This window comes from Parambassis ranga, chromosome 16, assembly GCF_900634625.1.
Source record: "Parambassis ranga chromosome 16, fParRan2.1, whole genome shotgun sequence".
Classification (NCBI taxonomy): Eukaryota; Metazoa; Chordata; class Actinopteri; family Ambassidae; genus Parambassis; species Parambassis ranga.
In genome coordinates, this window is record NC_041036.1 from 13,364,183 (window position 1) to 13,391,909 (window position 27,727).

General features: G+C 44.1%; 1 protein-coding gene across 2 annotated transcripts in view; it reads right to left on the reverse strand.

Moving 5' to 3' along the window:
• LOC114447909 (nectin-2) overlaps window positions 1–27,727 on the reverse strand; it is a 73,537-nt gene that overhangs the window by 39,703 nt on the left and 6,107 nt on the right. For both annotated transcript variants that reach the window (XM_028424449.1, XM_028424448.1), the window contains exons 2-4: window positions 3,279–3,388; window positions 2,195–2,444; window positions 95–388 (exon numbers count right to left, since the gene is read on the reverse strand). In XM_028424449.1, the coding sequence (XP_028280250.1) occupies window positions 95–388; window positions 2,195–2,444; window positions 3,279–3,388 (654 nt within the window). The remainder of the gene's footprint in view (window positions 1–94; window positions 389–2,194; window positions 2,445–3,278; window positions 3,389–27,727) is intronic.

The window sequence follows — 27,727 nt, forward strand, 5'->3', positions numbered from 1 at the left end:
CTAGGTTTTAAATGAGCAAATCATGTTAGAGCATTAACGCCAAAGGAATTTATGGAGGAATAAAGACTGTGTGTGTGTGTGTGGGGGGTCTTACACTGAACTGCCAGCTTCATCGGGAAGCTCTCTGCTTTGACCTGCGTCCTGTGTGTCACCACACAGCTGATGTCTTTCCCATTGTCTGCTGCTGTAGGAGTCATGTAGTAGTCGCTGCTCACAGTCACCGTGTTGTCAGCCCCTGCCTTGGACGCTGTTGTTGCATTGCCATTGGCTGTGGTCACCCAGGAAATCTGTGCAGCAGGACGGCCATCCACAGACTCGCAGTGCGCCACAATGACCGGCTTAGTGCCTGCCTCCACCGTCATGACGCTGGCCAGATTCTGGGGCTTAGCTGATGGATGGAAGGACAGAATGATTCAAGGGTCGAGGGTGGGGACAGGAAGAGAAACAGAGTGGCCGAGAGAAGATTAAAGGATGCAGAGATAGATAAAATGGAAATAAGACAGCTGAGGGAAAAGATAATGTGCGCCATTATTGATAAACAATTTGAGTCACCGGCCTGGCAAAAGTAAATCCAAAACCTCAATCTCCACACATCCTCTGACCCCCTGCGCACCCTCTCTGTATATACACTCAATCTTTTCACTCTCTAGCCTACATTGATAAACAATTACAAGCCCCACCCCAGTGCAAACACACAAACCCTAAATCTTCTTTCACTCTCCCTCCATTTCTCTAATCCATTGCCCCCTCTATCCCCAACACCCTCCATCAATAAAGTATTTCCCTGACTGGCCCTTTGCATTTTCATACACAAATAATAATACATGATCCCAGCCATCGCTCACCCCCCTCTACTCTACCTCCTCAATCGCCCTCTCTGATACCCGTGTGGGATCAGAGGAGAGCAGGTAGGACGGGAGCTGACAGGGGCCATGACAAGCAGCCAGATCAATACACTGCCTGAGGGGAGGCACAGAGGCATGATGTGTTGGAGGGAGAAGAGAGACGGGCAGAGGCACTGGTGCTGGGCCAAGGTTAGACCCGTAGTTCCAATGCATTAACAAGAACACAATTGATCTGACAATACCACTTATAATAGTAATTAGGCCTCGCTGTACATGCTTTTAACCTGCACACTACCTTTGGGGGAAGGAGTGGGATGGAGGGAAATGGAGAGAAGTGGGCGGCTTATACATTTATAATTGGCAAGGTAAATGTGCATATGCTTAATATAGACAGATGGACGATCAATTTAAAGGGAAAAAAACACAGAACTGCTTCAATTCACAGATTCAATTAGTCTCTAGAAGCTCTACTAGAAAGATAAACACTCAACATGGAACTAGACTTTTGGCTAGAAATGCTAATTTAACTCAGTTTAATACAGTTGGCTCAAGCTACAGATTTTTCATTACAGGCTAAGACTCCTTTATATCGCACAAAGAACCTGGAAAAAAATGGTACTTCAGGGATGTAGGAAAACTAAAATTTAACAGTCAGCATGCAACACTTTTGTGAATCCTTTTGAGGCAGATAGCCGGCAGATAGGTTTTGAACCCCTGGAGTACATGTTGGCAAACAATAACTGCAACAAGCTTGGGTGTTACCCCTGACAGACAGAGCTGTAAATCCACCACTCAGTGTGGTGCGCAATACTTATGACAACAGAGCTCCTGTATTATCTCTCAAACAAAGCTCCTATTTATCTCAAAGTTGTGTGTGTGTCGGGTGGTGTAAAATGAAGCCCAGCAGAGTGGAGCTAGTGTTATAGTTATTTAATACAAATATCAATATTTCAAAAAAACTGTGGTGCCAAATTACCTTGAAACTAATCAGCTAGCACAATATTAACTGTGCTGATTTTGAGTGATTCTTTCTTGTCTTATTGCGTGCTGCCACCATGCTGTGAAATCATGCACAGGTTCACAAAGATAAGAAAGTTCTAGAAGAGTTTATGGTGACTATATGCTTTTGGTTTTGCTCTACCTGCTGTAACATGAAACTGAAAGCTTCTCCTCTTTATTTGCGTAACATTTCTCATAAACAGGGTGTGTTTATGTCCAACATTTCCCAGTTTCGAGGTGTTCAGTGGGTTAGACCAGTTCAACAAATCACTGGTCTACTGCAATGGAAAGGCCTGTCATTCCTTCACACGTTTTATAGACAAAATATGTTGATTATATTAGAGACTTACCCAGCATGACGAGGTAGGTGATGCCTTGCTCATTGCCAATGGGGTACGTAGCATATTCACAGACATACTTCCCCTCATCGGTCATTTTAACATCGGTTATCTGGATAGAAGGGCTGGCCAGGTTGGGAGGACTGGGCGTGAAGCTGACTCTGCCCTTCACGGGTGAGTTAGGGTAGTTGGGCTCAAAACTGGGGTGAAACACGGCTATGTTGATGCGTTCTCCCTCCTTTGGCTCGTATATCCATGTGACCTGTGAGGGAGAGGGCACAGGGTCAGTGGTTGGAATGCGAACAGTGACAGAGGAAAAATAACAGACCTTATTTATCATGGTGGGGATAAGCGACACTGGAGAGCATTTTAAGAGACATCCACATTTTAATGTAAACTCCACAGGGCGGCATACACAGACAGCATCCCAATCAAGCGAGCGGAGCAGGTATGAATATGGATGTACAGGAGCAGTACTCTCTCTCAGCTGTTCTGAGCAGCACCAAGTGCAGTTGTGCACATCCCACTTCATTGAAATGCAACTATGAAGTGCACACATTACCATATTCAATCCCCCAAAGCAAAATGAAGCTTAGTATTGTTTGTTCAGAGTAATAAAACATTAAGCCTAAATGTGTTAAAAACCTACTGCTGGCCTCAGGATTATTTCTGTGGGCAATGATTTGTTAGATTAAAGTTTAATGTGCCAAATAAACAAGGCACATGCACTGTATTGCCATTTTGTGGTTCCTTTGACTGCAGTGAATTATTGCACACCTGCAGAATCAGGTCACCAGATGCATTAATACTTTACAGGAAAAACCGCCATATGTTCAAGTCAAATATTAAATTGTCCATTCACTTTATGGCCAGCACTGCTTGTTTCAATTGTGGAGGCAAAACCAAGCAATTTCAACGAATGGTATTGTGTCGAGTCAGCAGAATAAGCTGCAATTTCAGGATGAAACAGACGTTTTTATTAGAATTTCATCTCACCAACCCAGTTTGGAGCTCATATGAGTGTGCAGGTGTGAAAAGATGATCAAATACTAAATGAAAACAGGGAAAAATTGCATCATGGCAGTGTGTGTCTGACCATTGTAAGCTGTATCCCGGTGGCATCTGAAAAGGCGCAGCGCAGGTTGACTGTCTGTCCAGGATACGACAACACCTCTGGTTCTACCTTCACCCGCTGACCTGATGATCCTAAATGGAACAGAGAAAGAGAAAAAGAATGTTAAAAATCTGTTTCCTTCAGAGGAGGAAAGGGAGCACAGAATTCACATTGGTACAAAGCCTCCTGATGATATATGAGAACAGTGTGGAAACGTCTGGTAGGACAGAGGACAGCATTAGTGAACCCCAGCAAGTAGGCCAACAGTCTGGTATCTCTCCATGACTGTGCGTGTATGTGGATGGAGAGGCCAAAAAAAAGGAGGAACGTGGGCTGCAAAGAAGAGAAAGAAGAGAAGAGGAAAACCAGTCTCTTTTGCACACAGGTCATAAATCATCTGGATGGGTTATGCTTTTCTATAGCCTGCCATTTGCTGTGCCGACACATTCCTGTGTAACAGCAAAGAGTCAAAATAAATGTGCTTTTCTTAGTTTGTTGTGTCAGTGGGTGTGCGAGAAACAGAAAGTGTGAGGGAGCTTTAGAACGACAATCTGCTCATGTGTGTGTCTGTGATAATCCAGGTCTGTGTAAAAATGTAATTATTTGTATGAGTAAGCGCGCGTTAGTGTATGTCAGCAAGATGGCACCTGTTTTAAGTAAGAGTGGATTACCTGCAGATACACAGCTTCGAATGCCTCAGCCAGTGCTTCATGTGAGACCGAGTGTGTGCTCTCACAGTGTGTTTGCTGGCAAGCCACCACACAAACACGCACAGATGAAACACTGTCTCCCCTAAAGACAAACAATTACTTGCAAAACTAGTTCCACCAGTTTGTGCTGAGCCAAAGCTGTTGTTCTGAAACTAATATGATCTGCAGGGCTGATGAAACACACAAACACCCACATACATGAAGCCCATACGGTAGGAGAGGAAAGGGCAGCGCTGTCTTTCTCTTTTGACGAGCAATAAACACCACACCTTCTCTCCTCTGGGGAGATCTGAGATATCAATACAGAAGAAGAGAAGAGGGAGGAATGAGTGAAGAGAGACCAAGTGGGAAAGTGGAGGAAAACAAGCCTTTCCTAGAATAACACCAGCTCTCCCAGGACCAGCCCAATTTACAACCACAAAACAACCCCCTTGCAGCCACAGAGAACCTCTGGACAACCACTAAGTAGCCCATGGGAGAAGCACAGAGCCTTATTGGGCTGGAAAGAGGAACGACTTTTTTCCTCTCTCTCTTTTGGACATATTTGCACAAGCATATCTGTCTGCCCACAGCAACAATGTGGACACATACAAATCTCATGACAGCTTTATCACTGAGCTCCTGGCCTGTAATCATTCAAACGTCTGGACCATTTAGAGTAGATCAAGCTGCAACTACCTGTCAATCTACCTGAACTAGTCTGACTAACTACAGATTAGCTTTGGGAATGGAAGCTGTACTCTGGTTACAAAATGATGCAGTAGAACAAGAAAAAAGGGGGATGAAAGCTTATTGGAACCCTTGATTACAAGCCTTGATTGTGGTGCGTGGACTAACTCAGCTTGACATGTCAGAGGTCAATACGGTACTGTGTGGCACAGAAGATAAGTTCCAGTCTTATGTGCAAATTTAAGATGCAAAAAAAGGCACATCTGTTGAAACCACACACAACAGCGTGGGGGAAGAACTGAGCCCGGCCTGTTGTCTGTCATTCAGAGGCAATAAGAGGAGAGCCAGCACGGGTCAACTCCTGCCAGGGCTCAGATGAGAGACAGGCTCGCCTTATGAGACTCTATACAGCCCCAGGGAAATGAATATTACACACAAGACATAACAGACAGAAGACACACAAGACCTCCATGATAGTCCCCAAACCCCAGCCCTGAAGGCTCGCACTTGGTGTCATTAGGGCAGCCGACAAAGAGAGAGGGGGGGGTGTATATGTGTGTGCATGTGCATGGACACAACAGAATTGGTTAGGGGATGCGGCATTTGAAAAAGTAATTGTCAGTATAAATATTTAGAGAGCATTGGTCATATTAAACATAAGGCAGAAAGATTGGAGGCGGCTGGGACAAGAACTGAGGGAATTAGAGAATAAAAGACAGTTCAAGGGTAAGAGTGAGAAGAAAGGAGGAGTGACAGAGGGAGAGAACGAGAGGGTTGGAGGGGAGGAGAGCGAGAACAGAAGCCTTGTGTCACCGCTGCTCTACTTTACAGTTGCTCAGCTGCCTGCAGGTGACGTACAACAACCAAACCAAAACGCACAACCAACAAATGCATACACACACACACACAAGCTGCCCCCTCGAGTAGTCAGATGTCTGCATCCTAAGCACTGTCACCTATCATTATGTCTTTAACACCCCCACACATTATGTTGATGGCACTGTGACAGCCCTGCCATATTAACAGTCTGCTCTGATCACCTGCCTGGTCACGCTGACATATCCGTATTTCCCACCATTCGTCTGTGAAGAGGAAAATGAACCGGGGAGGAAGTACGCAGGGAGGATGGAAGGATGAAAGGAGCAGACAAGAGACAGCCCGGGAATGCCAAAGCGACGAGAGGACAGGAGTGGAGGAGGCGGGAAGAAGTGTAAGGAAAGTGGGGATGAAAGGGTGTGAAGAGAACGCAGTGCCAAGAATAGAGAATGAAAGAGGGAGCGAAAAGAGAACGTGGTGAGAAGAGGAGGATCTCGAAGGGGAGACGATGTGAGCTATAAACAAGGTTAACAGGAGACAGCTGAGGGACAAAAGAGAGAGACATGTCGGAATAAGAGGAGTGAGAGTGGACGTAGAGAGGGATGCAGTGGGAGCAACTAAAAATGGAGAGGTGGTACAGGTTGAGGGAGAAACAGAGCGAGGCATAAGAGGGGAGAGGCTTGGAGCAGTGAGAGGAAGGGTAGACTTCACACCTGACCTTGTGAGAAACACTGGCTGTGAATTGAAAGGGGAAAAAAAACACAGTGAAACAGCGTGAATGAGCCAGAGGAAGTGAGGGAGTGAGTCACACACAAAAAAAATATCCCAAATCCTAATTTTCTCTGCAGCCCATTTAAGCCAGCCGTGGCTTATAAAGCGAACATACGCTTATCAGCCTGTGTCCGCCTGCCTCGCTGCCTGCCTGGCTGACTCCAACGCCTAATGGCACCCATGTCCTTTGCCTGAAAAAGCACAACGTCAGGGGGACAGAGAGTGCAGGCCATCTACTAAAATATATAATGGCCATCAGAGCTCAGCAACTCTGCCATTTTCATCAAGCTAGTGGATATGCACTGTCAGGTGGGTTACAATGAAGCTTCCCCTATTCTCAGTGTTCCTGAGGATTGCTTCCTGGCAGTCCATTGTGTGTGGGTGTGTTTTGCATTGGCCTCTCTGACACACTGCTGTCTCAGTAAGCATTCTTGGCTTTCATTATACTTCTAGGTCAAATTTCTTCATTTCTTTATTCTCTCATTGTTGTTGTTGTTGTAGCCACCTTCTCCACTCAGAGAGAATAATAGCTTTGGTTCAGGCAGTATGGAGTGCAGGGTGGAGCGTCTCTCTTCTTTCCTGATGGAATCCATCTCTGCCTGCTCCCTCTCTGACTTCTGCAAGTGCAATCTTGTTTTTCAACAGGGGAATTAAAATGATTTCTAACCCACCTTACAAAACTTGACATGCTGAGTTCTCTCAACACGGCATCTAACTCCTCACTCATAACGAATGCACGCCGAGTGTCAGCATTATCACATATTCACCGCAAAGTTTATCCGTAACCAGCAAGCACTGTGGGCTCAAAGAATCCAGGAACTCCCTCCAAACAGGTTTTCACATAAAAAGGTAAAGAATGATCTATTATAACGTTTTGTTTTTTTCATTGTTCAAAAGTCTGGGTTCTATTCTCAGCACACGGCATTGATGTGTTTCTGCACTGGCCTTGGATACAAGTGGTTTCTGAATGAGAATGAAAGTGCTGCCAAATACCAGCTTTGTGAAGCTCCCGATGTGCAATTTTGTTGAGACACTGGCACGCAGACATAGATTCAATTCCACAATTATTACTTGGGTTCTAGTTTTATGTAGTGCCGCGTGTAAGTATTGGGACAGAGACACATTTTTCTGCTGTTTTGGGTCTTTACTGCAGCAAATGGGAGTTGAAATGAAATAACAAGTGAGATTAAAGTGCTGACTTTCAGCTTTAGGAGTGGGAGAGAGTGTTTACTTTCATTCTCTTCACATCAGATATGGAAATAACAGACCTTTTTGAAAAGGGCAACAATTCCCATGTATAAATGTAGATACGGACACTTCCAATTAAGGCTGAAAATCAGAAATTTCCTCTCATAAAATAACACTTTCTCTGCAACAGAATGTAGCTCTTGAAGTGACATAAACCTATAAAGTCCACAACCTTAGGAGGCAGGCTAGAAGTCCAGACTTTCACTGAGGAGGCTGTGGTCTGCTCTGTAACCACAAAGTGTGTATTTTGTTAGGGTAGGAAGAGGCTGTGTTTTGGATTAAAACAGATGTTTAGAATGAAACCCCTGTGCAATAAGCCTTTTTTTGGCAACCATGGTGATGAGTTTCACCCATACCAGAAAACTTTAACGTTAGAGATTTTACATGGATTTATTCACCCAACCAAAGGAGGGCACATAGCTATGCATAAGACCATATCATCATATCACTTACACACAAATCCAACCACAGATGTCAAGAGGACAGGCTATTCATCTTTCAGTGGGACCAAGCCAAGACCATTCATCTTCTATGCAGTTTGGGTTTTGAGATGAACAAGCTGACACTTGCTATCTGGCACTCTACTTTGCAGTCTGGCTGACGTTAAAACAGATTTCAGTGTCATGATGTGGCTATTGTGTCAGAACAGTAACACCACTTGATGCTGTGTGTTCAAACTGCTGCTGGTCTGTTCTAATACCCGTTATCAGCTGGGGTCTAAATCAGCATCAACCTGAACTCTGTTGCTGCTATCAGACATATGGATTCTTCAGACTTTCCCTGCACACACTCCTATGAATGAATACACAAACAGAAACATATTTGCACACACACACGTGGATACTTCGGTATGCAGGAGGCAGAGTCTGAATGCAGCTTAGCTTTGACAGGCGAGGCAGTTTGACAAGCCAAGAATAAAACTAGGAAATGAAGACTTGAGATGTGTCTCATCTTCTCATTGACCTTTCCACGGTGCTCACTATAAGGGGCCAATCGATAGCACATGGGAAAGCTACATTTAGAAGTGTGCATTATGGACTTCTCATATGACATCCTACAATAACCTATTCATGCCACATGCTTTTACTAGTTGGAACAATTGAGTCCAAAGCACCTTTGTTAGATAAGCCGACTTTAAGGCTATCAGATGAAGTCAACGCCCCGAAAAAGGAAAACACAGATGTTCCATCAATGTAACAAAAGGTTACAGCTGTAAAAAGGGTTTGGTGTTGCAGCAAGGTTGCATGCAGGAGACAGGAAGTAAAACCAACACCCGTGATGCAACAAGAAAAAAGGTGCAAGAAGAAGAAGAAGGCTGAGTGCTATGTTTCACTTTGTTCACACTGACATGATGAAATATTTGATAACCAACTCAGTGTGGGAAGAGAAGGGAAACCAGACACAGAGGCATAAATGAGGAAGGGAAGCAGAAATGCATGAAATGTAACAGAAGGGGGAGTGAAGGAGAAATGGGGGCTTGGAGGGAGGGACACAGGGAGATATGAACAGGCTTCAAAGTGCCAATGAGAAATGAACAGCTGGAGGAGAAATCTGTACTGGGGGGGTGTATGTGTGTGTGTGGATATACACATGCATCTGTATACTAATGCACATTCCCATTTAGTTGCCTGTTTATAACAAACATGCCCTAGGACTTGAGCGAATATCATTTGCAAAAATAAGCATTTGCCAATTCAATTAAGTGTATCATCTTAATGAAAAAAGACCCAGCAGGGGAAGTTTTAAAACCCTGAATGAAAAAAAATTAAATACAATTTCATACTCAGCAAACTACTTCAGCGCCAAATGCTAAGACCTCCTGCCTCCATAACTGGACCGCGACTTTAGTGTGCCATGAGCCTGTGCATTATGCATGAGTAAGAGGAAACTGGCAAAGTAGAAGAATTCACAATGGGTTCTCCAAACCAGTTAACTGCATTGTTCTGACATACATACTACATACACAATAGTTAATGCATGTCTGTGGATCCGTCTCACCCAATCTCCACCTCCATCTTCTATTCTCAGTTATGTAAACAACACAGGATATTTCAGGTCAAGCAAGCTCCACTGGTCAAACAGGTCTGAAATGGGAAATCATGTTTGTTTGAATGATAATGGAGGGGAAAAAACAAGTGATCCAAACACAACAGCAGCTTCTTTAGTTTTACTGCATCGCCATCGCACCTTGCAACAGGAGGATGAACCTTACAACCAACAACATACACAACACACTGAATCATTTAGCATCTGCCAAACTCAGAGAAAACCATGCAAACGAGACAAAAATGACTTGCAAAGTAGTCAAAAATGAGAGTGTGTTTGTGTGTGTGTGGCCATGGTTAGACAACACATTTCCACACTGCTAGGTAAAGCAAAACCACATTTTAGGCAGGCAGTCGCAGAAACACACACGATTATAGGCACACTGGGTGGAGAGGCACTCCTCTCCACTGGGTGAATAATTTATCCCTGGGTTAGAACGAAAGCAGTGTGCTCTCCTCCTCCTCTCATCGCTTCATTATTGATAAACACCAACATCTACACTGTACCTGACCCAGGAGAGAGAGGGGTGAGTTGAGCGAATGCAGGAAGGAGAGGTCGTCAAGAGAAAGCAATAAAGAATGACATGAACAAATACAGCCACTGTGTAAAGTAGAGGTGTATAAGGCATAAAACAGAAAAGAGGAAAATGGCAAAGGCCATAAGGAACAATGTTTTATGGTGCTTCATGTTTTCATCTAGCACTGGGCCCGTTTAGGATCAGTAAAGTCTCGCTTGTAACCGGCAGTTTACTGTGGACAGAAAGGACACAGCCCTCCTGAGCCAAACAAATAACTGCTCCTGCTTCCATACAGCCTCTGCTAGTGCTATCACTCCAACCCACTGAATAAGTGACTGAATAACTTACTGGCTGGATGGCTGACAGACACCCAGCTCCCCTGCGGCTCCTGGGTCGGCTTTGTCTGTTCGGGGCCCTGCACATCATTCTACCTCCACCGCTTTCGCCTCCTCTCTGCATCGCTCACTTTCTTTTTTCTTCCCTCGGTGCTATAGCCCTGTCCTGTCTTTTCATTTTGGAATAAATCCTTTTCATCCCTCTGGCTTATTCTGCTCTTCCTTGACTACTTTTTTTTTTACTCTGCTAGTTCTTTTTCTGTCTGACTTCTTCATCCAAGCCCTGTGTGCCATCGCTTCTCATGGTAATTGTAGTGGGCATGTTATTTTAGCTCAGCATGTAATACAGAGTTTTGGTGCCGGGTGACCATAGTGACAGATCTGGAGTCAAAGCGCGAAGCTAGAAAATGTAAATTGGAGGCTTTGGAAAAACATTTTTCAGACAGGTCTAGGGTCAGCATCTAGGAAATATCTTGATCCATTCCCCATTATGCATGCTGAGGCCTTCCACCTCTTTATCAGATCTAACTCGCCCCCCAAAAAATCCTTCACAGATTTCGGCGTCTGGCTGCATCTCGCTGTGGAAATAGCCTTGAATTAAGGGATCAGGCTACGTCAGAAGTGCACAGCTGGAGTGAAGGACCAGGTTCTTCTGCAAAGGCTGGCTGTGCATGTCCGTGTCTTATCTGTTCATCCATCATTTTGTGTATGTCTGCATACACCCGTCCCTCGGCATGTCAGCTGCTAACATAATGTGATTATGTGTCCTATTTTCACCTCCCTAACAACACTTGGATGTGAGAGTCTAACAAGGTGTCAGAGAGGATATTTCAGGCTGGGTGTGATCCTTTCCCTGAATTAAAAAAAAATGAGCTGCTTGTTAAAGTGAGAGGAATTCCATGACAACTCCGCCCACAGACCAAAACACAGCTGTGTTTCTAGGGTTTTTTGACGCCAATGTTCACCTTTACATCACCTTGGTGTGTGGGGGGGTTGGGGGTTCTTCATTTCCCAGCTGCTATTCCTCGGCTGCCACTCACCCACTCTGCCTACTACTGATGAGTCCATTGGTCAACAATGCTGTCATCACACAGTGCCATTCACAGTTGAGGGGGTGTGAGCCCAACTTAATTTATTCCACACATTAAAGGATTAAAGCGCAGTACTGTGATATGAGGGAGGCTGCTATTAGCACAGTCAATCTGTCAGGAGGATCACACGGCATGTTCCCAAATCAATGCCAGCCATATGGAAGACAGAAGGTCGGGCACCGCAAGCAAACAAACAAGGAGGAGTGTACCAATATTATGATAACCGATGACTGTGTCCGTCACAACAACAACCAGCAACAACAACCAGCTGGATAGAATTACCGATGGCAAGACTGTGTATGAACGCAGAGGAGACGTCTGCAGGGAACGCATTCAGCGGACAGATGAGTTTTGTTGCAAAAAGCAACGCCCACGTGTTTTTTTTTAGCATCTTGCTGCATCTGAGCAAAAGTTTTAATTTATTATGAGTTGCAGTGATCTGCTCAAATGTCAAAGGTATGGACTGAAAAACCCAATGAGGCATTTGAATAAGATCTTTTTTTTACACAAATGAGGCGGCTACAATTAGTAAACATCAGCCATGTAGGACGTGGCAAAACAGAACAAAGAAGACAATAGATAACTAAAGCAATTAAAGTAGAGAGAGAAACCATTCTTTGCATGTTAGAGCAGCTGCATTGTCTGCGTCAAAGTTACCTTCCCACAGGTCTGCATTGAGCTGTGAGGGCGGAGGTGAACAGCTCATTGTCTTCAAGGCTCAACAGCAGGCAGGTAAGATGAAACTCAATTCAACACTCTCTACTAGTTCACCCATGAAGAGGGGAGGGAAACAAAAAGGAAAGACGTTTGGGTGCTAGTGTTCATAAAAGTTCAGCAACAGCTGAACTTTCGACGAGGTTGCACTATGCCTTGTTTTCAGGCCCCTTCCTCCATCTCCTGCCTTTGTACTGAATGTTTAGATCAACTTTAATTATTCTCTGAAGGACAGTCTCTATGACAACTTTCCTTGGGAACACGGTGTATTGTTCTGCTGCTGATAGATGGATGAATGATCAAATAATAGACCGTTGTGCGGCTCAAGGAGACAGATCAAACAAGGAAGGGGAGCACAACCTGACATTTCCTCTCAAGTCAGTCTGTTAAATAAAATTACACACAACACAATGAAAATGTGTGGCTGGCTGGATTCACAGAAACATTCAAGGTAAAAACAAAAAAGAATTTGTCTGAGATTATGATATTCAACACAAGCTAACTTTAATTATCCCATAAAAAGGGCAAATGTGTATGCATAGACAAAGTGAACAATCTAACTATAGGTTTAGATAATAAATCAGTAAAACAAAAACTATTAAAAAAACAATTATTCTTGGATGTAGGTAAAGCATAAAAATAAAGTGTCTCACTTGAGTGACTAAGTACTTGCAGGAATGTTTTCACTATGTCACAAAGGAATTTAATACAGCTGTAAAACATACTGTTCAGGTTTCTACCTGTGATAAGCTGCAGATAAGGTGGAGGTGAAAAGCCTGCAGATAAATATGTAACTAAGAATAACAGCATTCCTCCTTAATGGATCGTTCTACACAGTATATACTGGACTTATTGACACATTTATCTAACAATGCTAGCTTTGTGACACACCAAGCCATCAGACGCCTATGGCCACATAGTTCTGTGGTGTCTGCTGCTGGCATTGTAGCAGTAAATTTTTTTAGTAAAGCAAGAGCATTTTGAATCTGTGCCGAATCCTGTTAATGACAGAGATCAGTCTGATTGGACAAACCACTGACAAGCAGAGAAAAGGGAAGTGACAACAAAGCAAAGCCAAGAAGGCACACTGACAACGCTTCGAACAATCCAACAGCCAACAACAAAGAACGCATGCAGCTGAATGCCCTCTGAGAATTACCCTCTGCTCCAACATATCTGACATCTGCGTTTTTTTTCATGGAAAGATCTAACTTTGTTCACCCTGCAGGTTATTTGTGTTTAATAAATATACAGACACAATAGCATTACATGAGGGATGTCTCTGCTAGCAGCCTTTAAATGAACAAATAGGTGTGGATAACGTACATTAAATGATGAAGGTTTGAACGTAAAGTTTTCATGTCAGTCTCAGATTCTGCTTGGTTACATTTCAGAAACGATTCTTTGCCAGTGCCCCCACCCCCCCAATGATGGCAGATTCTTGTCTGCTCGCCCAAACATACAAACAAGCCAAAAAAGATCAAGCATGGTTATGTTCAGCACTGAGAATAAAGACCACACAGGGTAAATTCAGGACCATGGCTTCTTCTTGTTTACATGATTAAAATAAAAGCAGATTTAATGTTATTTCAACCTCTGCTATTTGTCTGCCAATCAAAAATACTAAAAGTATCTAAGCAACAAGAGGTTAATTTAAAAAAACATCTATTCATACAGACTGACATCAGAAGATATTCCTTCTGTTGGTGAACACATCAGTGCAGTTTCTCCTCAATAACAACATGAACCCTGGTTTTAGCCTGTAATGGCTCAGCAGTCACAATGATGCTACAATTGATCTGACTCCTAGAAGATTGAAGCCACTTCTCAGAGATCATGAGGAGTGAAACGACAGCAGCCAGCACACCAGCTAACACACAAGCTGCTGAGCAGTCTCCTGTCAGGTCGTCATTACATTGGGCTGAAGCTGCCTTTGTTTACCATCTACTGCCTTAAGGCAGAGTGACAGATAGAGGATTGGGAAGTGAGGGATGGATAGATGGGGGTATGAACAGGCAGAGATGGCCCTGCCATGCTCCAGTGGCCAGCTTCAAGGACAGACGGGCCCTTCAATATCACAGCCTCTGTGTAATTAGACAGTGCTCTGTCACGCACTGAAGAACTGCTCCTATTTGTGTCATATTAAACGCAGCATGGGTATCCCCTACTGTGCTTTGCCATTGAGATCTAATGCAAAAGGGGGAGCAAAGGGGGATTTGTACAAATTTAATTACATTCATAATTCGCCCATCTTTAGCTGTAATCACTTGGGGTTAAGTTAAGTAAATCCACTTCTCAGCTAACCACCCACACCCTAAGTTGCTTTCATAAGCAGCATACGGTCTGGTTTTTCCAGGGAAATTTCAATGACAAGCCGAAACTCTCAAAGTGAAAGTAAACACAGCTCCTGGTATGCTGTTGTGAAATATTAACAGATCTACTCTTTGGTTTGGAGTACTGCAGTTCACATGTGTTTGCTTGTGCCTGTCTGCTGTATGATACTGTGTCTCTGAAGCCACCTGCAGAGTCTCCAAAAGGCAGGAAAAAATAAAAAAAAAAACCTGTTCATAGTTGTGCATCTGCTTGAGTTTTCGTGTGTCTGCCTGTGTGTACTTTTTAGCGCACCTCACAGCCAAATCGCGGCATAAGAAGGCAGCCTTTTCAACAGAGAGGGAGAGGAGTGAGGCAGATCAAACGCAAGCCAACTAATCACAGACGCCGGCTAATTAGTGCAGTCCTCAAAGGGGAACCAGGAATGAGTGATGATTCCCCCTTATGAATTTCCCATGCTGTGTGCCACCATGAATACTCACCGGTCACAGAGAGGGGAGGCCGAAGGGGCTAAAGTGCAGAGAGGAACACCTCTGGCCTTGCTGTAATCTTATCATCTGAGAGCACAGGGGCAAAGTGGCGCTCAATATGTCTTATCAGTGTCTCACCTAAGTGCACACAACACACATCCTCACTGTCACAACCTCACACACACACACACACAGTAACTCGCCACGCTTTATCTCAACATCCTCAAATTAGACTGCATGTAACGTTTCCCATTAAGGGATTTCTGGAGCGATTAAATCCCAGGCGCGGTGATATTCCAGCCTCCAGAGCAGAGCACAGGTTGACGTTCCTGTGCGTAAGCTCTGAGCGCTGATTAGCTAGCGGATCTGCCACACTGATCCCAGATTTCCACAAGATCAGAAGCAACCAATTACAGACGACACACACACACACAGAAACAGATTTTGTCAGAGTGGAATAAAGTCCCCTCTACTTTGGACTCCTCTTACTCCCTCTCCCTCTCTCCTTCTGAGAGGGCACCTGTCAGAGGGGGCTCACTTCCAGAGCCGACCTTCATAGAGACGGAGATAACAGATGAACACAGAGAGAGCTAATAAAGATTCTAATAAGTCTATCTGAAGAAGCACAGGCCACTGAGGGGACGTAGCCTAAATAAAACCCACTCCATCACTCTCTAAATGTCCAAGTCCCATTTTTAAATCTCCATACATCTCAACTCTAAACATAGATATTCTAATTCTAGCAGTGGGCCTGGCTTTGAACCACATTGTCATGTCAGTAGATAAACAACATTCACACAGCGCTCATTTCACCAAATTTATGCAGGAACAATACCTTCACTCTAACCTGCAAAACCACAATCAACGGCTGACATTGGCTCCACATGATTACAGTGCAGCAGCAAAAATAGAGTCAACTTTATTGTTAGAAATTGTAGTATGCTTTGAACATAAATTTGCTGCATCGAGGAGGCTGGAAAAGTGGAATGAGTTGGCACGACTGGTCACAGAAGACAAAAGATGTCAGAGAGTGGAATTAAAACTCGCCAATTCACGGTTGAGGGAACAAAAATACATGCAGATAAATAAGAACATAGGAGACGTGGGGGGGGGGGGGGGTGCATAATGCTGGAGAGCAGTGCAACAGCTGCTGAGCATCACATCTGCTCCAAGTGGAGTCATCAGTAAACAGACAGACTGGAACCGACCCACTGAGGCAAGCCCAGGGGGAGAGGGGGAGAGGGGAAGGGGGACAGAGAAGAGAGAGAAAGAGAGAGGCATGGACAGAGGAAGAGTGGAAGGCTAAAGGATGGGAGGGATACAATTAATGAGATGGAAGGGTGGAGGAAGATGAAATGGATATGACAGTGCACAGAGGCAGACAGAGCTTTAGCAACCTGTTACTCTTTCCCTAAATGGAAGTGATGGGAGTAGGGCGGGGCACAGAAACAGGAAGCTGAAAGTCACTCGCTGTCTTTTTCCTTCTTAACCCGCTGTTCTCACCCCTTTCCTGACATCCTTCCTCCTTCTCTCTCCCTCCCTCCCTTCCTCTCGTCTTCTTTCTCTTCAGTGAGACTGACAGAACAAGAGAAGCCTGTGAGAGTAAAGATGAAAGGCCTGGGAGGGAGGTGTGTGCGTGTGTGTGTGTGAGGTGAATGAATGACCCTTCTTATCCTTCATCCTCACTTTGGAGCCATCCTGCCCTAGCACAATAGCAAAAAAAGAAATATATAACACTAAAGAGGCCATGTGGAGGTCACAAGCTTGCGTGTTCACCATGTACATGTGCTTGACGCATTTATTTATACTCACACCATGTCCCCTGTTAGAAAATGAGACACATCAAACATCACTCTAACAAGGATGCCACAGCATGAATATCATCTTCAGCCTAGCTCCACGTCCTGCAGCGTACACCTTCGGCCTGTGGAGAAGCATCCTGAGGAGAGGTAGGGACCCTGAGAAGTACACATTGTTCATTCATGATAGCAGCCACTGGCAGCGAGGGCGACCCCACAGCAGAGTAAGCGATGTCATTTGGCAGCAAATGAAGGGGAAAGAGCAAAGCAGTTTCTGCATCTCTCTGAGGTCTCACAGCTCTAATGTTAAGTTAACTTGGGTACGGGACAAAGCTCAGTCTGTGCTCAAGTCGTGGTGTGGCGAAATAAACATTGCTGCTGCTGCCTCACAGTTTCCTTTAGCTCGCCTTCTCCTTTCCTCTTATCTCGGCCTCCTTCATTGCCACCCCCGCTGCCTAAAAGAACAATCTACCGACACAGCATGTCCTTTCAAAATATTTACTCGCTCAGTACTGGCCAAATACAAAGGCCATTCTCTTACATTTAAACAAACCCTTGCATCCACATGAACTTGCTGACAGCACCTGCCCTGTTTGCACACACTGGTTTTCTGCAGGGAGTCGTCCCCTCCTTCCTTTAAACCTTCCATCTGGTTTTTGTCTTGACTAGTCTTGAAGTTGGTGAAGAAAAACAACTATAGAAGCAACAGTAGTCGCCCAACCTTGCCTGCGGCAGAGAGTGTTTCTGCTGCTCACATCCTCACACACCCCTCTGATTCAATACCCCTGACACTGTCTTAACACCTTTTTTCCTGTGCAGCTTGTGCCCTTCTTTCCTCTTTTACCTCTCCTATCTCAATCTGTCACCTTACATTCTCCCTTCGGCCCTCCTTAATCTTTTTTCCCGCCCCATTGCGTCGTCTCTGCTAACCAATTTTCAAAGCCGCTTTACAAACTAATCCAACATTTTCTGTTTTTAGCAAACAAGCCCAGATATAAGTTCATTACCAATCAAGTGCTGAAATCAGTTGCAGTGTTGTAAAGCACTGGCTCCTCATTCATTAGCATATGTTTGAAAACCAAGTCTAAATGAAGCGATCACAGATGATGATGAACTACAAACAAAAGACCCAGAGTTATTCCTATGCCTGCATGTCATGTCTGTTTTTAATGCGTCTCCCGTGTGATTTTTTAACTAGGCCCTTAAAATAGATACAAATGAACAGAGTCAGGAAAAAGCCTGGCCGCCCAGAGTGATGACATGTCCCCAGGGTGCCTACTGTTTTCGGGTGATTGTTCAAGATCTCTTGTGGGGTTGGGCACGCTAATAAGTAATAATGTTCTATCAAAGTGAGATGTTGCGTTGAGTCATTTGTCTTGTTGCTCTACAGTGTCTCTGACTTATTTCCAGCCTTTCTGTCCTCCTCCTCCTCCTCCCCTTCTCTCTGATAGGGGATGTGGTTCCATGGGCTGCACCTGTGTCTCATTACTGCCACTGATGGTTCAGTAACAGGCTCTTCTCTTCCCTCACCATTGTGCACTCACTCTTTTCCTGCCTTCAGCTACTGCCAACATACATTTACCTCCAACAGCATGGCCTGCACTCATCTCTCTCCCCTTGCTCATCTCATTGCATGCATTCACATGATCTCTGCAGCCCTGTTTTCACCCGTCATACAAAAATGGGGTTTGCCAACTCTTAGGTGATCTAATGATTTTGTGCCACAATGATCCATGCCTTCAATTTGTCACAAAGTCCTTTTATTTTAACAGGACATTTTCACTTTTTCAGCACACAATCAATATTATTCTGATTTATTACATCTTATCATTACAACACCATTATATCTAGAGCTCATGAGTATTATTAATCTACTGGTGAATCTCAATTAACTAACTAGAGGAGATTCAGTTTAGCATCACAAAAGGCACGTGTGGATTGTTTAATCCTTTTACATTCTGTACCATACACGTATGATCAATCAACGTGGTTACAGTATAACATTTGTGATGCATCTTCTTTGCTGGCTCAGACTGAGATATGCATGCATTAGAGCATGCAGTAACAAGATGAACTAGCACTTACAGTTTGGAAAAGGTTTGGGCACCACATGGGAAAATAACTTATTTGGCTGATTCCTGCAGTGAAAAGTAGTAAATACAACCCCCGCTGAAAACAGACATTAAGAATGTCTTCAAATGTCAGAGCTGTGCTTGACAAAGAAAAACCCACACTTGAGGTTGCATCTTTTCCTTCTAATAAATGTCGAAATGCCAATGCTTACCATACCAGTGCAGTTTCAGAAAAAAAACAGGATATTTTATTTTATTATTTATTTGGAACAACTCTAACCTGAATAACAGCACCTGTGGTATGTGTAACAGTTGCTTGACCTCTAAACATTTTTGGTGATTTTGGCCAAATGGCTCAATTTTAAACTTCATCTGTTCATCTCTGCCTTGTCCAGACATTTCTCTACAGATTTTAGATCCTGACTTTTAGGATGCAGTCGCAGGTAAGGTTTCTTCGTGTCGACCCAGTTTGAGCCGCACTGCAGCTCACAATTCCCCTTAATTGGCATCACTTAATGATCATTCTTAACCTGATTCTCCAGTATTAAAAGTGAGACATTTTTAATAGAAGTTTCAGACAGTTTTTACAGTTTAATTTTTCAAGCTTGTGAAAATTGGAGAAAAGCTCCTATTTATGCATTTTATTATTTTCTAAAATCAGCTGAATAAGTAACTTGCTAAACCTTCTGCTTCTAAATGTAAGGTAAAGTTCACTTCTCATGTGCATCACCTCAGCCAGAGAATGGCTGAAAAATGTCCAGTTGTATATTCTGTAACATCTCAGGATACAAGCCTTACTATGCTGACCTGTACTTGCTGTTATAAAATATGGAACAGTACGCAGCTACACTGCTGGAATGAAAGTGCACTCTGTTCACTGTAAGTATTACCTCATATCCAGTGATACAGTACAACCGGTAATATGTATTTAAACACAAATAGGCTTTGTTTTATCATTTTTTCCCTCTAACAATGGATGAGTCGTGTGATTAGCTGAGATCTAATAAAAGTGTCACATTAAAGGTTTAGAGCTTCCATTGGATTTCTAGTCTAATATTAAATGTAATCAGTCAGGCCTTAATATGATATGATAGCCAATACTGTGTTCTTTTAAGGCGAATTAACCCCAGTGTCAGCATTAAAAACTCAAATGTATTAATTACACTTGGCAAATGAATACAATACTGAGATTATATAGGTCTTAAAGCCAACTACTGGCAAAAAAAGGCAGTCTAACATTAGCCTTGATGGCTTTGAGATATGTGCTCCACAGTGTGGTGGCTCCTTGAGATGAGTGGAGGGGCTGTAAGCATTAGAAGATCGTGGACAGAATTCCTCCTACGCTGTGCATATTAATTCTTCTAACGCAGCTAAGCTCAGCTTGTCACACGTTGACACTGCATTATTATGTCATCCAGGAGGGACAAGCTTTTTAAAGGGCAGACACACGGTGCAGCAGACGGCTTCAGTGGATGGAGATGTTCTACGTTTGAAATGTCAACATAAAGGAAGGTTTATTTGTAGCTGGTTGGGACCTTTAGGTCGCAATATGGAGGCAATGTTAGATCTACCAAAAGGACACCAGGATGAGCACTTCAAGGCATCTTAATATAGCTCACAAGTCTTTCATAGGAAACCTTTTTACAATAACGAACCAGCCAATTCTCTAAGTATCATCCTGAGTGACAAGAGCGTCCATCAAATGCTCAGATACCCTCACCCGTGGCCTCACGCCATCCATCAATCCAACCTGACAGCCCTACCGCCATCTCACTATGTAAATAAACAAAAGAAAGAGGAGGAGGAGGGGAGCAGAGAGCGTGGATGGGGAGAGGAAATCAAAGTAAGACATTCAAACCTCAGACAAGCAGAACAAGTCAGGTTCAGACAGGAAGAGGAAAAGTGATGCGTGTTTGTGTTGGGGGGGGTGAATAGAGACAGGAAACAAACTCACAATGGGCCTAGGTGATGAGGGGAGAGAAAGGAGGAAGAGAGACATCTGGAAGGAATGAGGGGGAGAGATAAATTGGAAAGGAGGGGGGACTGACTGGCACAGGGATGACGGCCAAAGGAGCGGACACACGAGAGGGAGTCATGTACAAGAATGCAGAGGAGAAACATAGTGAAGGACGACACGGAGACAAACATCAATAATCCATGCCAGATAAAGCAATTCTGTGTCAAAAATAAAGAATGTAATAGAGAGGGAGACAGTGGAGGAAAGGGAAGGAATAAACAAATAAACAAGTAAAAGTTAGTAGGTGGAGCTTGAGGGACTTCTATTTAAAACCAGAACAATTGAGAACACTTGTGTTAGTTTACACAAGCAGAGGAACCACATCCTTTCCTCACCTCACCCCCTCAACCCCCCACATCTTCCCGAGGCTGTGTCTATTTAAATGTGTGTTTAAACGGCAAGTGCTACTGCTCTAATCATGGCTGGCATCACAGCGCATTCCTTCTCTACCTCCCCCCCTCCAGCATCCACCCTTCTTCTGTCGCTCAGGCCCTGCACACCACACACACACACCACCATGCGTGCATCCTGCATGACTGTGCCGTGCCAGAGAAAAATTCATGAATCACTGGTGCACAAATCTGCCGCAAGCTGGTTGCAAGAAGAGGAAAAGTGGGAAGAGAGGAAAAGGACAGAAATAAGTGGTTAAAGTGTTTCCTTTAAAAGCTTTTAAAAGAGGATTCAGGAGATGGCTTCCAGCAACCTGAGGGAGTGAGCACACACCCAGAAGGCCTTCAGTACAAGTGCTAGTCAACAGAGAAGATACTCCCTCTCCTCCCCTCTGGCTCTTCCTAAAGAGGCAGAGATAGAAAGGCAAAACTGTACATAGCCAAGTATCATGCAAACATACACATGTGTATGCACATTAAACAAACCAGGGAACATCCTACATGGCGCACAGATGCCCTTTGAGAAGACCTTCAAGTATTTGTGAACAGAGATAAAGCTGTTCAGGGGAAAAAAAGGGCATGCAGTGGTCCGTGCACACAATAAGTAAGCCCCTCCATCAGCTTCCATTTCAACTGAAACAACCCAATCATCTCTTGTTACAGAGCCACTTTCCCTCTAGGGGAACTACTCAAAGGCAGGTCTGTCCATTGATACAGGTGTGGTGCTGAGGGGGGAAGAGATGGAGAGGTGGGAGGGGGAGGGGGTACAATAGATAGCTTTTTCAATGCTCTCCTTTGGTTCACCTGGATTAGGGGGGTGAGTAGAGAGGGAGGAGAGTCTGGAGGAAGGAAGGAGGAGGGTCGCTAAGCCCAACTGAGAACAATGGGGTCTCTGTTTTCAGCAACACCAAGTGCATCATTCTGTCTAGCAGCAGCCAGCTGACAGCCTGGACTAAAAACAACATCTCAAGGTCTCAAGGCTGGACTGAACTCTACAGTTAATATACAGTTCAATGTATTTTGTATCAACCAAGAATTTAGTGTTTACGTAAAACACTGTGACATACATACTTCAGTGAATATAATATCGATGCAACTTTTTTTTAATCAATTACAGCAGATGGTTTTGATCCAATAATAACTTTGAAAACATATTTTCATAACTTGTTTTTCTTATTCAAACTCCTGCTGGTTCTACCACCCATACTGCTCCTGCCTCCCCTGTGTTTTCTGATGGCTATGGAAGGGGATGTCATGATTTCTGTGTAAAAAAAATCAAATAGCTATAACATAGAAATCTGATAGCTAAAGAAAACCATTGCAGTCTCCCACTCTTCAATGTCTGCTTTCAGGACTCTCGATTTCACTGAGATGTGCCTCCAGGACAGAGTTCTGGATGCTGCCGTTCATTTGCCTTGTTTTGAGAAAAGGCATGAACTCCAGACAAAGTTCAGAGTCGGTTCTACACATTATCAGACTTGCTGACTGCACAGTAGTAGACTGCCGGCGTCAAACATGTTCTTAGAAAATATTTCTTTTGGTGTAGGTCAGGGGTGTCCAAACTACGGTCCGTCGGATTTCCTATGGCCTGCGGCTTCTATCTTATTTTTGGCCCGCCAGCCAAACAGAGTAAATCATACAAAATCAACAGGCAATTCTTATTTTTGTTTTTAACTCATTGTGTAATGTTTGCATCATGATTCTCTGAGCAGAACATTATCCCTCTCTCTCTGCATCGTGGTGCGTCACGTGGTGCTGCAGGGCTTGGTTGTTGGTTCCAGCTACGCAGAGGGCTCCGAAGGTGCAAAACACCGGTTCAGAACATAAACATGCTTCTGCATACAACCTGCTATCAGAGAGCGTCTGTACAAGGGACGTTCTACAAAACTACGGAGCCCCTCTGTGACATGGTAAAAGAAATAAATTGTGGCCACGAATAACGTGCGCACTAAATATTGTTATTATTAGTTGTAGTATAGTAGCCCTATTAGAATTCATGGACGGGGTGCATGGGAGCGGGCTGCACGGCCAGAGAGCAACCTCCCCGTGCAGCAATGAGCGTCCCTCTCTGGGGAATGTGCCGGAGTACTGGGGGGCTCCAGGAGCGCAGGGGAGTGGAGCAGAGCGTCCCTCTCCCTGTGCATCGTGTCGCTCCCTGCTGCCCGCTCCTGCCCGCGTCGGGCAGCAGGGAGCGATGCTAGAGCCATTAGAGAAGTTAAAGCGACATGATGGAGAGAGAGAGGGACGCTCGTTGCTCCCTGCTGCACGGGGAGGCTGCGTCCTGTCCGGCAGCCTGCTCGGGCCTTTTTACCGGCGGCTGGATAAAAGCAACTCCCCAGAAATGCGAACATTTGTAAATCATGAATTAGTTTGTGCCGTGTGAGCAGACTGTTATAAACTGTGATGTTTTACTGGAGCAGCAGATCAGTCCCTTTGCTTGTTAACGTTCTCTGTTGTTAAACTGTCAGCTGTACAGAGAGACGCGGCACTTCTCTCAAAAAGGCTCCGTCATTCAGTACGCATCTGTCGTAAGGCACGTCATCACGTTTTTACGTCTCGTTGCCATGCACTGCAAACCTGTGTAAACATTAAATTACAGACCCTTTGAGATCAGCACTAAATGGCTCCCACCTAGTCTACCTGACATTTTACTGATGTCTGCTGCTCCTAAACCAGACCTGCCACATATGATCAGATATCACCTTCACAGATAGTGTGTGTAAGTGTAAGATATAACATATTACAAAACAGCATACACAGTTTTTATTGTTTAAAATAATGACATCGGGGACTGTTGGCCCTCGGAGAGTTTCGCATTATCGAATCTGGCCCTCCCCGAAAAAAGTTTGGCCACCCCTGGTGTAGGTGATGGATGGCACCTCAGTGGAGGATGCAGGAGGAGGACACGTCAGTACTGTGGAATGTCTTTTGTGCTGATATCAAACATAGCCTCACATATTAGCGCCAGTGGAATGCAAGCAATGTAATTGAACTTGAACAGCATCAACAACTCGCCCACTCGCTCGCAGTGAATTCTCTGGACAATTATCTGCTGTACTCAGACATCGATTGTGTGGACTACGTATTAGAGGGGATAAAGTCTGTTTAATGTCCAGTACAAGTGACTCAGAGGTTTGCATTCTCACAGAGCTTTTCAGTGTGATTTTTGTAAAAATTTTAGTACTGCAGTGCATCTGTGAATGTGCTTATAATGATATAAAATTACAGTTTTTATACATGGGTGCCTTTTACTCTGCTTTTATGCTGATGCAATTATCTTTTAAGGCGGTGAACACAGATATGTGTGCATAACAGCACAACATACAATGATGAAAACAGCTTCAGTATCTTTGGGATATTTAACAAAAAAACACAAGCACTTAACCCTTTTTAAAACAAACTTCTCCAACAGTACAAATAGAAGCTAACATTTCTAACTGATAATAATCCCAATATTTGGCTTTTTTTTCCTTGACATTCAACCCATTTCTTATCAAAGTGGCTGCCCACTCACACCATTCTGAGAAACTACTCATTGATCAAACCACAGATCGTGTTACCTTAAAACAGTTAAAGAATGTTTTTGTCACACCAGGTTTCACAAAGCTGGTTTTCTGTGTCAGTACTGGATTGCATTACTTTTTACAGTCAGAATTAACTCTTCAAAGTGTAATCCCATTTCAGCTTCGGTGTGAGATTCTTGTTCGATGAGTCAGGCTATATTACCGGCCTAGTCAGTGCCTGCGGGGGAGACAAGCAGTGTGACAGCATCTAGCAGCAGGGAGTGGACATTGTCAGCCTGATCCCAGCTCCGCACCACAGGTTAGCTCTGCTGAAATGAAATAAAATCCTACATCTGTTTCCATTTCCCTCCACATAACTTACTCGCTGACTTGACTTTATTGCATCCTCTGTACAGTAATCAACTGGCTCAACCATCAAGTCAGCCATCAGTGCTGTGGTCATGTGTGTGCGTTTGCATTCTGCATGTGTGTTAGCAGCTTGTGTGTAAATGAGGTGGCAGCGATGATGGTGCTGATTGCCATTCCTGCAGCCTGTGTGTAAGATAGGCGGGTGAGAGAGTGAGGTGGGGTGAAACACTGTAAAAGTGTCACAGCAACTTAACCTTCAAAAAAAAAAGCGCCTGCCCGTGTGGAGTGGGAGGAGGTGCTCCTGGCCATTAGAAGAGAAAGAGGACAAATGGACGAAGAGAGAAGGAATGATTGATGTGTAGAAGAAAAAAGAAACAGCAGACCTCGTTAAGGGTGGAAGAAAGCTACAGATGCTTACAATACAAATGGCTGTGAAGAGGGTGGGGGCTGTTAAGGAGGTATAAGAGGAAAGTAGAGCAAACGAGACAGGGGATCAAATGAAAGTAGGAGGGGGAAAGTAGCAAAGGTCATTTGGAAAGGCTTAAAGAGAAAATTCTGGGACTGATATAGGTGGAAGAGACAACTGGGGAATTGGACAGTAGGATGAGGAGAAGAAGCAAGCTAGAGATGAGAAGAAGAAGAGAGACAGAGAGTTTAAGAGGATAGAAGAAAGTAACAGACATTCCAATTACACAGAGAGAAACCAAGGACTGATGACTAAGAAACAAAGCAGAGAACAAAAAACAGGATGAGGAGGAAAAGAGATACAGTAAGACGCAGCAGTTTACCGAGCAGATGGATCAATTATGCAGACTAAATTACAGAGAAGAGGAAGTGCATTAGGAAAGGACGTAAACAGGGAAAGACAGACAGGGCTGGGAAGAACGAATCAAGATGGAGGAATGGAAGTTAAAAAAGCACAAATGTGACGGGGGGAGAGTGGCAGAAAGAAGCAAGTGGCCGATTAGAGAGCAGGCAATCAGTCCAGGAGATGAATGAGAAAAATCACTTCAATGAAGGAGGACCTGCCCTCCCTGAGGAGCCACGCCAAACAAACCCTGGCATACCCTGTGGACACAACACTGGGCTGATAACCGAATAAACCTGCTGCTTCAATTTGACCTTAATGTGCTGTTTGCTTCAGGGGAGGATTTAAATGTTCCTGCCATTTCAAGGCTCTGGGGACTAATGACAACTCCGCTGCCCGTTTATCAGCATGGCTTGGCCACACATTTCTAAAAAAAAAAAAAAACAAGTGAAATCTCGGATATTCATGGCAAGAAAGAAAAACAGCACAAGTTTTTCCATTTAAAAAAAAGCACTGGGAATTATCTTTGCAGCAGTGAATTAGTTTCCTTATGTTACATTTCTGAGATCATATCCGAGTAAGAATTTTACATTTTCACATTAAGGCGTGTAATTTTTACCCTGCTGCTCAGATAAGACTCCTGAGATCACGAGGAAAGCTCACTGAATTGAAAGCAGTTGGTGTGCACAGGGTTTCTGAAGAGCACGACTCTTCATCCAGCTCCCAGAGCCCTGACAAGACCCTGTCACACCAAATTCAATTTCCTCCTGTATCCAGCCTGTCCACTGCCTCTGATAAGTGTGAATTCAACATGACCTTGTCAAAGTCAGATGTGATGAAGATGAAGCACACCCATGTTTGGGTGCATTAATAGTGGCGTGCAGGTAGGTAAGAAAATGGACACAAAAATAACCTGTAATGCTGCTGATGATACATGCTGATAAAAAAAAGAGGAAAATGTGTGCATACAGAGACTGGAGAGGCAGCAAAAATAGCGGCTCGACATTTCACAAACTGGGGGCTGCAGAGGACACATAGAGGGATTAGCAGAGGAGGAGGAGGAAGATGTTTCATGGCGCTGTCATGTCGATGGAGCGAGCCCTAAATGTTTTCAATATCACATAAGGGCACTGCATCATCCACCATTCAATACCAGATCAATAACGCAAACCACCTTCCACCTCGCAAACTACATTTAGACACATTAAGGTGACTGCTAATGAGCAGCTGTGTGCCTGTGTGTGTGTGTGTCTGAGGAGGACACAGTCAAGGGCCTCAGTGCTTAGTTGCAGAGATCTGCTGAAGTGCACTATGGAGAGGATTTGAGAAATAAAAAGACGATGACAAAGACAGAAGAAAGAGGAGAAAGATGACAGAGAGAGGGCGCAGGCCAGGTAACAATAATAAAAAGAGAAAGGTTAGTGCAGGCAGTCCTTTACTGTCTACAATGGAGGGATCTTTGGGTATTAAATATGTGCCTAATGCTTTAAGAGAGGCAGAAGAAGTAGAGGGGAGGGAGGTGCGACTAAATTACAAATGAGCTGATAATTCTTGGCCTCTCTGGTTCTGGCACTTTTTCTTTTTTTTTTAATCCTCCTTCAGCACCTCTGCCAAGATGCTGTGGTGTGGAATTTGAAAATGTCGACATCCTCAACCCCCCTCCACTCACTGCTCTACCTTCACCGCTCCTCCTCGGTGATTTTACTACAGCTGGGTCACAGAGACACGCATCTCCCAAGTCTAGTTAATTAAGGGG